At 51.2% G+C, this 12892-nt stretch overlaps 1 protein-coding gene across 1 annotated transcript in view; it reads left to right on the top strand.

Annotated features, from left to right (window-relative positions):
* Positions 1 to 8198: 8198 nt before the first annotated feature.
* Positions 8199 to 12892, top strand: part of zgc:63863 (uncharacterized protein LOC393372 homolog) — a 40118-nt gene continuing 35424 nt past the window's right edge. Inside the window, exons 1-3 of the mRNA XM_055665493.1 lie at positions 8199 to 8401; positions 9491 to 9676; positions 11562 to 11642. Coding sequence (XP_055521468.1) covers positions 8317 to 8401; positions 9491 to 9676; positions 11562 to 11642 — 352 coding nt within the window. The 5' untranslated portion in view covers positions 8199 to 8316. The remainder of the gene's footprint in view (positions 8402 to 9490; positions 9677 to 11561; positions 11643 to 12892) is intronic.

The following is a 12892-nucleotide window of genomic DNA, read 5'->3' on the forward strand; positions in this document are numbered from 1 at the left end:
AGGTGCAGGATCAGTTCATTCCAAAGAGGAAGAAAAATTCTATGGGGAGTAAGGGGCAACCGTGGATGACAAGGGAAGTCAAGGACTGTCCGGAAGTGGCGGCGCTGCCCTGGCAGCAGCGGCTCACCTGCAGTCCCGTTTGTTTTTGCTTTTTTGTGTTGTTTATTTTCGTTTTGGTTAGTCTAGTTTTTGTTTTTTTAGTTTGTGTTTTGGGGGGGGAGGGGGGGTTTGAAACAGGGCTTGCTGTCTCTCCCTGCGGGGGGAATGCGGCTTTTTTGTCGTATTCCCCTTCTCTGCCTCGGTCTGCGCTGAGGCCTAATGGCGGAGCTGGCGACCTCGAGGCTCAGGTGGCAGAGCCCGCCAGGACTTGCCCTGAGCTCGCTGATGTGAGGACAGTCCGGCTCGGTGCTGGAACGGTGCTTCGTGAGGGGCTGTGACGACCCCGTGAGGGCGGCCAGCACGAGGGAGGAACGGTGCTCCCATCGGAGTGGCCGAGCTCGGGGAGGTACGGCGCTCCCAGCCCGAGGGAGGAGCGGCGCCCATGTTGGGGCGGCCCAGCCCGAGGGAGGAGCGGCGCCCATGTCGGGGCCGCCTAGCCCGAGGGAGGAGCGGCGCCCATGCTGGGGCGGTCTGGCGCGAGGCTGAGACGTTAACTTACGTGAGGGCGATCCGGCTCGGGGCTGGAACGGTGGTCCGGTGGCTGGGACGGCGTTCTGGCGGCGGTGACCTGAGCCCGGGGTTCGGCCGTGAGCCAGTGCCTGCGTCATTGATCGCGGTGATTGAGCCGCGGGACTGTTTTAACAACGCCCAGTGGGGTATCGCCTCAGCGCAGAGGGAGAAGAGGAGGGAAGAGACTGCAGACCTAAGACTTTTGCCTCCATCACAGTGAGGAGGTGCTAGGTGGACTCACTGTGGTGGATGTTAATATGTGTTTATTGTTGTTTTTTAATTGTATTGTATGTATGTATGACTGCAGGCACGAAATTTCGTTCAGACTTCGGTCTGAATGACAATAAAGGAAACCTGTAAACCTGTATAAAAACAAAAGTGAAGTATAACATAGCAAATATGAGCGGGAAGCCAGAGGATTGGGAAATGTTTAAAGTGCCACAGAAGATAACTAAGCTAGCCAAGAATATAAAGGAGGATAGTAAAACTTCTTTAAGTATGTGAAGCGGAAAAAATTAGTTAAGACCAAAGTTGGACCCTTGAAGACTGAAACAGGTGAATTTATTATGGGGAATGAGGAAATGGCAGACGAGTTGAACAGGTACTTTGGATCTGTCTTCACTAAGGATGACACAAACAATCTTCCTGATGTACTAGTGGCCAGAGGATCTGGGGGGTGACAGAGGAACTGAAAGAAATTCACATTAGGCAGGAAATGGTGTTGGGTAGACTGATGGGACTGAAGGCTGATAAATCCCCAGGGCCTGATGGTCTACATCCCAGAGTACTCAAGGAAGTGGCTCTAGAAATCGTGGATGCATTGGTGATCATTTTCCAATGTTCTATAGATTCAGGATCAGTTCCTGTGGATTGGAGGGTAGCTATTGTTATCCCACTTTTTAAGAAAGGCGGGAGAGAGAAAACAAGGAATTATAGACCAGTTAGCCTGACATCGGTGGTGGGGAAGATGCTGGAGTTAATTATAAAAGATGAGATAGCGGCACATTTGGATAGCAGTAACAAGATCAGTCCGAGTCAGCGTGGATTTACGAAGGGGAAATCATGCTTGACTAATCTTCTGGAATTTTTTGAGGATGTAACTAGGAAAATGGACAAGGGAGAGCCAGTGGATGTCGTGTATCTGGACTTTCAGAAAGCATTTGATAAAGTCCCGCACAGGAGATTAGTGGGCAAAATTAGGGCACATGGTATTGGGGGTAAGGTACTGACATGGATAGAAAATTGGTTGGCAGACAGGAAACAAAGAGTAGGGATTAACGGGCCCCTTTCAGAATGGCAGGCAGTGAGTAGTGGGGTACCGCAAGGCTCGGTGCTGGGACTGCAGCTACTTACAATATACATTAATGATTTAGATGAAGGGATTAAAAGTAACATTAGCAAATTTTCAGATGACACAAAGCTGGGTGGCAGTGTGAACTGTGAGGAGGATGCTATGAGGATGCAGGGTGACTTGGACAGGTTGGGTGAGGTTAGGTGGGCAGATGCAAGGCAGATTATTATCTGAATGGTGTCAAGTTGGGAAAAGGGGAAGTCCAATGAATGAGATCTGGGGGTCCTTGTTCATCAGTCACTGAAAGTAAGCATGCAGGTACAGCAGGCATTGAAGAAGGCTAATGGCATGTTGGCCTTCATAACAAGAGGAGGTGAGTATAGGAGCAAAGAGGTCCTTCTGCAGTTGTACAGGGCCCTAGTGAGACATCACTTGGAGTATTGTGTGCAGTTTTGGTCTCCAAATTTGAGGAAGGACATTCTTGCTATTGAGGATGCTCACGAGGTTAATTCCCGAGATGGCGGGAATGTGATATGTTGATAGAATGGAGCGGCTGGGCTTGTATACTCTGGAATTTAGAAAGATGAGATGGGATCTTATTGAAACATATGATTATTAAGGGTTTGGACACGCTAGAGGCAGGAAACATGTTCCCGATGTTGGGGGAGTCCAGAACCAGGGGCCACAGTTTAAGAATAAGGGAAAAGCCAGTTAGAACAGAGCTGAGGAAAAACCTTTTTACACAGAGGGTTGTGAATTTTCTGCCTCAGAAGGCAGTGGAGGCCAATTCTCTGGATGCTTTCAAGAGAGTTAGATGGAGCTCTTAAAGATAGCGAAGTCAGGGGATATAGCAGGAAGGCAGGAACGGGGTACTGATTGTGGATGATCAGACATGATCATATTGAATGGCTCGAAGGGCCTACTCCTGCACCCTATTGTCTATGACACTGTATGAGTCTATGACTAATTGTGGTGGGGTGGGCGGGGAAGGAAGTTGGAAGAGAGTAGGGGCAGGGCAAAGCCTGGTGAGTGAAAGGAGGAGAGACAAGGAACTGCAGATGCTGGTTTACGAAAAAAAGGACACAAAGGACTGGAGTAACTCAGCGGGTATGGCAGCACCTGTAGAAGACTCCGGAACAGAGACATCACCTATCCATGTTCTCCAGAGTTGCTGCTTGATCCGCTGGGTTGCTCCATAGTGTCTTTGAAAGTGATAGAAAATAGGTGCAGGAGTAGGCCATTCGGCCCTTCGAGGTAGATACAAGTGATTGGCAGATGGTGGGACAAAGGCCAGAGATGAAAAGACAAAAAATGTGATTTAAGGAAATAAGAAATTAAGAAATGTGTGAATTGTGTGTGAAGCCAGAGGAAGGAATCTAGGTGGAGGCACCAAGGTGCGGAGGGGAAATTGGGAATGGGTGTGAAACCAGGTGGGGCACAGGGAAGGGGGGGGGGGGGGGCTGGGGGAAAGTGGGGGGAGGGGGGCGGGATGTTGTTTGTTGGTTAGTTACATAAAATTGGAGTATTCAATATTCACGGCGTTGAGTTGTAAGTTACCCAAGGAGAATATGAGGTGCTGTTCCTCCAGTTTGTGTGTGGCCTCACTCTGGCAACGGAGGAGGCCCACGACAGAAAGGTCAGTGTGGGAATGGGAAGGGGAGTTAAAATAGTTAGCAAACGGGAGATCCAGCAGGCCTTGGTGGGACGAGCGCAAGTGTTTAGCAAAACGGCGGCCGAGTCTGCACTCTGATATACTGTGTGTGAGTAGACTCGGCTTGTTTCACCACACAGATATCCAATCCATGGTGAATGGGAATTCAGGACAAAAGACAGTAATGCCGGAAACACTCAGCAAGCCACTCAGCATCAGTGGAGAATGAATGAATGAATGAATGAATGAATGGATGTATGAATGAATGAATGATATCATATGTGACATGTTGCAGTGAGATTCTTTGTTTTGCATACCCAAGGTATCGAAAGAGGCACTACTTATAGGACGCCGACAAATAGACAATAGACAATAGGTGCAGGAGTAGGCCATTCGGCCCTTCCAGCCAGCACCGCCATTCAACGTGATCATGGCTGATCATCCCCAATCAGTACCCCGTTCCTGCCTTCTCCCCATATCCCCTGATTCCGCTATTTTTAAGAGCCCTATCTAGCTCTCTCTTGAAAGTATCCAGAGAACCCGCCTCCACCGCCCTCTGATGCAGAGAATTCCACAGACTCACAACTCTCTGTGTGAAAAATTATATTTCCTCATCTCCGTTCTAAATGGCTTACCCCTCATTCTTAAACTGTGGCCCCTGGTTCTGGACTCCCCAACATCTATCGTGTCCAAACCCTTACCAATCTTATATGTTTCAATAAGATCCGCTCTCATCCTTCTAAACTCCAGAGTGTACAAGCCCAACCGCTCCATTCTCTCAGCATATTACAGTCCCGCCATTCCGGGAATTAACCTTGTAAACCTATGCTGCACTCTCTCAATAGCAAGAATGTCCTTCCTCAAATTAGGGGACCAAAACTGCACACAATACTCCAGGTGTGGTTACAAACAATTCCATTTAGGCCCCAATGAATGAATGAATGAATAAGTTTATTGGCCAAGTATGTACACATACAAGGAATTTACTTTGGTGCAATAGTCTCCCTTTGTGCTCTCGGCAGACCCCGCACACCGGGTCCCTCTTTATTCACCTTGTTGAATGCCTAACTGAAATTCATGTATACAACTTCTCCTTTGACTCCTCCCACTTCCTCCAAGGTGTAGCTATGGGCACCCGCACGGGCCCCAGCTGTGCCTGCCTCTTTGCAGGGTACGTTGAACAATCCCTGTTCCAGGCATACACTGGCCCTATCCCCAAACTCTATCTCCGCTACATTGATAACTGCATTGTTGCTACCTCCTGCACCCACCCATGCAGAACTCATGGACTTCATCAACTTCACCACCAATTTTCATCCTGCACTCAAATTTACTTGGACCATCCCCAACACCTCCCTCCCCTTTCTTGATCTCACAGTCTACATCACAGGAAATAGACTATTGACTGATGTTTATTACAAACCCACTGACTCCCACAACTAACTCGACTAACATCTTTCCACCCTGCCTCCTGCAAAGACTCTATCCCCTACTCCCAATTCCTCTGTCTACGCTGCATATGTGCTCAAGATGAGGTGTTCCGTACTTGCTCCCTGTCTCGACTGTCCAGGGACCCCGACAGTCCTTTCAGGTTAGGTAGAGGTTCACTTGCACCTCCTCCAACCTCATTTACTGTATCCATTGTTCAAGATGTGGACTCTTGTACATCGGCGAGACCAAACACATACTGGGCGATTGTTTCGCTCAGCCCACCTGAACTAACCTGATCTCCCGGTTGCTGGACACTGTAATTCTCCTTCCCATTCCTACACAGACCTTTCTGTCCTCGGTCTCCTCCATTGTCAGAGTGAGGCTAAACGCAAATTGGAGGAACAGGATCTCATATTTCGCTTGGGCAGCTTACAGCCCAGTGGTGTGAATATTGATTTCTCTCACTTCAGGTAGCCCCGGCATTCCCTCTCTCTATCCCTCCCCCACCCAAGTCACACATAGTTTCTCATTTTTACCTTACAGACAGCTAACAATGGCCGGTTTCCTTTATCATCATTACTTTTTTGCATATCTTTCATTCATTGATCTTTATCTCTCCACATCACCGTCTATATCTCTTGTTTCACTTATCCCTAACCAGTCTGAAGAAGGGTCTTGACCTGAAACGTCACCCATTTCTACTCTCCAAAGATGCTGCCTGTCCTGGTGATTTACTCCAGCTTTTTGTGTCTATCTTCCATGTATACAACATCTACAGCTCTGCCCTCATCGACCTTTTTGGTCACGTCTTTAAAAAACTCAATCAGATTTGTCCATCCAAATGCCTGTATATCCTATCCCTCAGAATACTCTCTTGTAACTTTCCAACTACAGATGTTAAGCTCACTGGCCTATAGCTCCCAGCATTTTCCCTGCAGCCCTTCTTGAACAGAGGTACATTTGCCACCCTCCAGTCTTCCCGCACCTCTCCTGTGTTTAAAGACGAACCGGCCCGTAACCCAAAATCATCTGACCCGCAGGCGAATTCTTTTTCAATTAGTTTTCACGACCTGTGAACTGCAGCCAGTCCCGGGGACGCGAGCTGATCTTGGAACTGCAGCCAGTCCCGGGGCACGCAGGTGACCTGGGAACTGCAGCCAGACCTGGGGCAAGCATTCGACCTGGGCGCTACAGCCAGACCTGGGGCAAGCGAGCCGACCTGCGACTGGCTGTAGCGCGCAGGGGACCTGGGAACGACTGGTCTGTTGGCCCATTGTGTCCGCGTCGACCAGCAATCACTCCGTACACTAGCACCATCCGACACACGAGCGGCAATTTACAATTTACCGAAGCACTTAACCTACAAACCTGCACATCTTTGGAGTGTGGGGTAGGCCAGCTGTCCTGGGCGCTACAGCCAGACCTGGGGCAGGCGAATTGGGACTGGCTGTAGCGCCCAGGTCACAAGACATGGGATGGATGGATTGTCCCCCATCTCTCAAAACATGGTGGGGGGGAACAGGCCCCAGTCGTCCCCCCAGGATTTCAGCCCTTGTCTGGTGTCTGGAATGAGATATAGATATTGGATAAAGAAAGTGTTGTCCAATATGGGACTAGAACCCACGACCCGGCGACTAAAGAGGGCACTTCAGCCCACCGAGCTACTAGAGAAGATAGTGGAGGCAGGACCAGTTAACAACATATACAAAGCATCTTGAATGAGCAAGACATAAAAGGATATGAAGTTAATACGGGCAAGTGGCATTCATATAAATAGTAATAATGGTCGGCATAACAGTGATGGGCCAAAGGGCCTGTTTCTATGCCCTGACATTTCTGCAGTGAGGATAGACAAAATGCTGGAGCAACTCAGTAGGTCAACCAGCATTTATGGATGAGTGATATTTCACATTAAAAGTAGAAAGGAGGGGTGGTGCAGAGCTGTTCATATTGAAGAAGGATCCCGACCCGAAACATCACCCGTCCTTTATCTCCAGAGATGCTGCCTGACCTGCTGTGTTACTCCAGCACTTTGTGTCCATCTTGGGTATAAACCAGCATCTGCAGTTCTTTGTTTCAATAGACAATAGGTGCAGGAGTAGGCCATTCGGCCCTTCGAGCCAACACTGCCATTCAATGTGGTCATGGCTGATCATCCACAATCAGTACTCTGTTCCTGCTTTCTCCCCATATCCCCTGACTCCGCTATCTTTACCAGCTTTATCTAGCTCTCTCGATAGGCAGGATAGCGTGTGTTGGGGCTGAGGCATGGGCAGATGGATGTTCACAGGACTAGGGAGGGGGTTTACGAGATGCTGTATGTGACGGATAGAGGGGGAAGTTCAGGTGGAAAGGCTTTCAGATGGAAAGGGGCAGCCCTGGCGACAATCACAAGGGAGTGGCGGGGCTGGAACCAAATTGGCTGGTGGACGCAGATTAGTGTGCTTTAAGAGCCCTATCTAGCTCTCTCTTGAAAGAATCCACCACCCTCTGAGGCAGAGAATTCCACAGACTCACTACTCTCTGGGTGAAAAAGTGTTTCCTCATCTCCGTTCTAAATGGCTTACCCCTTATTCTTAAACTGTGGCCCCTGGTTGTGGATTCCCCCAACATCGGGAACATGTTTCCTGCCTATAGCGTGTCCAATCCCTTCATAACATTATATGTTTCAATAAGAAACCCTCTTATCCTTCTAAACTCCAGAGTATACAAGCCCAGCCGCTCCATTCTCTCAGCACATGACAGTAACCCTCCACCAATGGGAGAACGCGGGGCGGAACATGATGGGCCCTCCACCAATGGGAGAGTGCGCGGGGGCGGGATAGTGCGGGATAGTGCGGGCCCTCCACCAATGGGAGAGCGCGGGGGGGCGGGATAGTGCGGCCCCTCCACCAATGGGAGAGCGCGGGGGGACATGGTGGGCCCTCCACCAATGGGAGAGTGCGAGGGGCGGGATAGTGCGGGCTCCCCACCAATGGGAGAGCGCGAGGGGGGGGCGGGACATGGGAGAGTGGTGGCCCCTCCACCAATGGGAGAGCGCGGGGGGCGGGGCATAACGCCCCCTCCACCAATGGGAGAGCGCGGGGGGCGGGATAGTGCGGCCCCTCCACCAATGGGAGAGCGCGGGGGCGGGGCAATGGCCGGTGCCGGCGGGGAGCGGGGCAATGGCGGCCCCGGTGCCGGTTGACGGCCCACGGCTCCCCGGCTGTTAAATAACCGCAGCAGCGGCGGCGGCGGCAGCAGCGGGCGGGGAACCGGCGGCAGCAGGAGGAGGATGAGCGGCCGCAGGAGCCGGCGGAACAGTTTAACGGCGGCGGGTAACGGCTCAAGCGGGGGCCGGCGGGGCGGCGGCGGCGCAGGTAACCGGCTGCTCACACACAGCACAGGAGCTCGGCCCGGCCCAGCGGTAACGAGCGGCGTCTCACACCGGGGATGGGGAGCGGCTGTGGAGGCGTTATGGGGGGTGGGGGGGGGTAGCGGGTGGGGTAGCGGGTGGATGGGTGGTTGGGGAGTAGTGGGGGTGGACGGGGTAGTGGGTGGGTGGGGGGTGCATGGGTGGCTAGTGGGTAAGTAGTGGTTGGGTGGGTGGTGGGGTGTCGGGGGGGTGGGGGGGTAGTGGGTGGTGGTGGGGTCAGGGTGGTGGGTGGGTGGGTGGGGTATTGGGTGGTGGGTGGGTGGCAAGGTGGTGGGTGGGTGGCGGGGTGGGTGGGTGGGTGTCAGTGGTGGTGGTGGGTGGCAGGGGTGGGTGGGTGGGGTGGTGGGTGGGTGGGTGGGTGGTGGGTGGGTGGCAAGGTGGGTGGGTGGGTGTCAGGGTGGTGGGGGGTGGGTGGCAAGGTGGGTGGGTGGGTGTCAGGGTGGTGGGTGGGCGAGGTAGCCGGTCTGGTAGGTAGACAATAGGTGCAGGAGTAGGCCATTCAACCCTTCGAGCCAGCACCACCATTCACTGATCATCCCCAATCAGTACCCCGTTCCTGCCTTCTCCCCATATGCCCTGACTCCGCTTGCCCTAAGAGCGCCATCAAATACTCTCTTGAAAGCATCCAGTGAATTGGCCTCCACTGTCTTCTGAGGCTGACAATTCCACAGATTCACAACTCTCTGTGTGAAAAAGTGTTTTGTCGTCTCCGTTCTAAATGGCTTACTCCTTATTCTTAAATTGTCGCCCACGGTTCTGGACTCTCCCAACATGTTTCCTGCCTGTAGCGTGTCCAGTCCCTTAATAATTTTTATATGTTTCTATAAGACCTCCTCTCATCCTTCTAAATTTCAGTGAATACAAGCCCAGTCACTCCATTCTTTCATCATATTGACAGTCCCGCCATCCTGGGAATTAACCTGGTGAACCTACGCTGTAGGGCCTGTTTCCATGCTGTATTTCTGGGCAGAGTTGGTCGGCTCTGCTGCGGTTCCGGTGACTTGTTCTGAGTGCAGACTCTGTCCTTCCGCAGAAATCGAATCAAAGAAGAAGCGGAAGCAGCTGGTCATTCACCAGGCTGTGAACGCCGACCCCGTGGACGTGAAGACCCTGCGGCAGTGCGCAGTTAGTGAGGGCGGGCTGCTGAGTGATGAGATCCGCAGGAAGGTTTGGCCCAAGCTGCTCAACGTCAACGTTTACACCCTGCCTTCAAAACCGGGTAAGTCGGGGACTATTTTGTTTTAGTTTAGTTTAGAGATACGGCACGGAAAACAGGCACTTCGGCCCACCGAGTCCGCACCAACCAGCGATCCTTGCACATTAACACTATCCTCTGCACACAAGGGCCAATTTTCACATACCAAGCCAATGAACCTACAAACCTGTACGTCTTTGGAGTGTGGGAAGAAACCGGAGAGACCCATGCGGTCACAGGGAGAACGTATAATCTCCATACAGACAGGGTTCAACTCTGGTCTCCGGCGCTGCAAGCGCTGTAAGGCAACAGCTCTAACGTTGCGCCTCCATGCCGCCCACACCGTGCTGGAGGAACTCGGCGGGTCAGGCAGCATCTGTGTAGGGAATGGACAGTAGCCGATCTCCCGAGATGTCTGAACCGCCGAGTTACTGCAGCGCTTTGCATCAGATCACACTGTACGTCAGTGCAATTACACCACTGGCCCCCCCAGGATCTCCTGGGGGGGGAGGGGGACACGGTGAAATCTCCGCTTTCCGTGGGGTAGGGACTGTTGATCGCAGGCACCTATTGGACGGGAGGGACATCGGTCAGCATCAATAGAGGCGGGCGAACCGCCACTGGACAATCCCCGTTCCCGCCATACCTGGGGTTGGCCAGAGACGTTGGGACCTGTGCCCCCAGGCCCACAGCCAGCGCAGAGAAGCAGTGCTAAACCCAGCTCAACTCTGCCTGCCAGGTTAACCTCCAGCCCTGCCTGGACTTACGGGAAATATGGCCCAGGTTTACAGCCAGCGCGGAGAAGCAGCACTACCTCCACGACTCCAGGCTGGTGTCCAGGCAGGGCTGTAGGTTAATCCGGCGAGATAGGCAGAGTTGAGCTGCATTTAGCGCTGGATTGAGCCTCCGAAGCCTCGTGTGTGTGTGTGAGCATGTGTATGTGTGTGCATGCGCTCGCGGCTGCCAAGAAATTCTGTCCCCCGGCCCCCCCCCATATTTTGATAGCGATTTCCGTGGCTGCACGACATGCATGAGCAGAGGATATAATATTCTTCAGACTGAGAGTCAGAGAAGAGGGAACCGAGAGGTAAGAAAATTGAAGAAGGGTCTCGACCCGAAACGTCGCCTATTTCCTTCGCTCCATAGGTACCGCCTCACCCGCTGTTTCTCCAGCATTTTTGGCTGCCTTCGATTTCATTCTTAAATAAATAGAACCATTGAAAGGTGTGCAAAAGGACAGATCAAAGCCAGCAACAATGATCAAGGAAATGTGGAGCCCTGACTAGTCCATTGTTGGCTCATCGCTCCCTCTCCCCTGACTCTCAATCTGAAGAATGGTCTTGACCCGAAACGTCACCTATTCCTTTTCTCCAGAGATGCTGGCTGTTTTGTGGCCATGAGGGGGGCACTATATTCTCACCACCCTCCCTAGCTAAATCAACTATTTTCAGCAAGGGCAGCTTCCTCTGTGACTGTACAATAGTTCTGTTCAGTTTGGTTTAGAGATACAGTGTGGAAACCAGGTCCGCACCGACCAGCAATCCCTGTACACTAACACTATTCTACTAGGGACACACAAGGGACATGTTACATTTATACCAAGCCAATTAGCCTACAAACCTGTACGTCTTAGAAATGTGAGAGGAAACAGAAAATCTCTGAGAAACCCCCACACGGTCACGGGGAGAACGTCCAAACTTCGTACAGACAGCACCCGTTGTTGGGAGCAAAACCGGCTCCTCAGCGCTGCAAGTGCTGTAACGCAACAACTGTACTGCTGCGCCACCATGCCGGAGTTAGCAAGGGGTTTCGGGGGATGGTGTGATTTGTATCCCTTGGCAAAACATGCAGGGAATTTGGAATGTTCCAGGAGAATTAGGTTGAAATGTGGTTTCTCATTTCTCTTCAGGTAAGGATATAAGGGAAGGCCACAAAGACTACAGCCAGGTCGTCATGGATGTACAGCGGTCACTGCGCAGGTTTCCTTCTGGTGAGTCTGCAAAGATGAACTCCTTGAAATTCTTGAAATTAATCCTTGTCGCTCTGTGACCAATCTGATCCGAAGTATTGGAGGTTGAGGTGGGTACCTTTAGTTTATTTTAGTTTAGTTTAGAGATGGACAATAGGTGCAGGAGTAGGCCCTTCGAGCCGCCATTCAATGTGATCATGGCTGATCATCCACAATCGGTACCCCGCTCCTGCCTTCTCGCCATATCCCCTGACTCTGCTATCTTTAAGATGTCTATCTATCTAACTCTTGAAAGCATCCTGAGAATTTGCCTCCACTGCCTTCTGAGGCAGAGAATTCCACAAACTCACAATTCTCTGCGTGAAAAAGTTTTTCCTCATCTCCGTTCTAAATGGCCTACCCCTTATTCTTAAACTGTGGCCCCTAGTTATAGGGGGACTGTCGAGAGCACATACACACCTACGGACTTTTTATAGGGGGACTGTCGAGAGCACACTGACCTACGGCATCACTTCCTGGTTCGGGAGCTGCAAGGCGTACGAACGGCACCAACTAGACAGGATAGTGAAGACCGCAAGCAGGATTATTGGTGCTCCACTCCCCTTCCTGCTGGACATATACAGGAAGAGATGTATCAGCAGAGCCATCTCCATCATCAAAGACTCTTACCACCCATCGCATGACATTTTCTCCATCCTCCCATCTGGGAAGAGGTACAGGAGCATTAGCTGCAAAACCAGCAGGATGCTCCTCAGCTTCTTCCCACAGGCTATAAGACTGTTAAATGGACTTTGCCCCCTGCCAAGTATCGCGCACAAACCCCCACACTGCAGCAGAGCCACTGTTGTGCCGCTGCCGGTCGGAACGGCTGTTGAATGTTTAGTAGAGTGTTAAATTTGTTCATGATACATGTATTTTTTATTTCTATTTATTTTTTCATGCACACTGAATGGACACTGGTTGAGCAACGTTTTTTTGTTTCCTCTGGGTATGCGAATACTCAGGAAATGACAATAAAGATATACAATACAATACAATAGTTCTGGATTTCCCTAAAATCAGAAACATATTTCCTGCCTCTAGCGTGTCCAAACCTTTAATAATCTTATATGTTTCAATAAGATCCCTTCTTATCCTTCTAAATTCCAGAGTGTACAAGCCCAGCCGCTTCATTCTATCAACAAATGACAGTCCCGCCATCCCAGGGAATTAACCTTGTAAACCTACCCTGCACTCCCTCAATAGCAAGAATGTCCTTCCACAAATCTTGA

The sequence above is a fragment of the Leucoraja erinacea genome, chromosome 2 (assembly GCF_028641065.1).
Source record: "Leucoraja erinacea ecotype New England chromosome 2, Leri_hhj_1, whole genome shotgun sequence".
NCBI lineage: Eukaryota > Metazoa > Chordata > Chondrichthyes > Rajiformes > Rajidae > Leucoraja > Leucoraja erinaceus.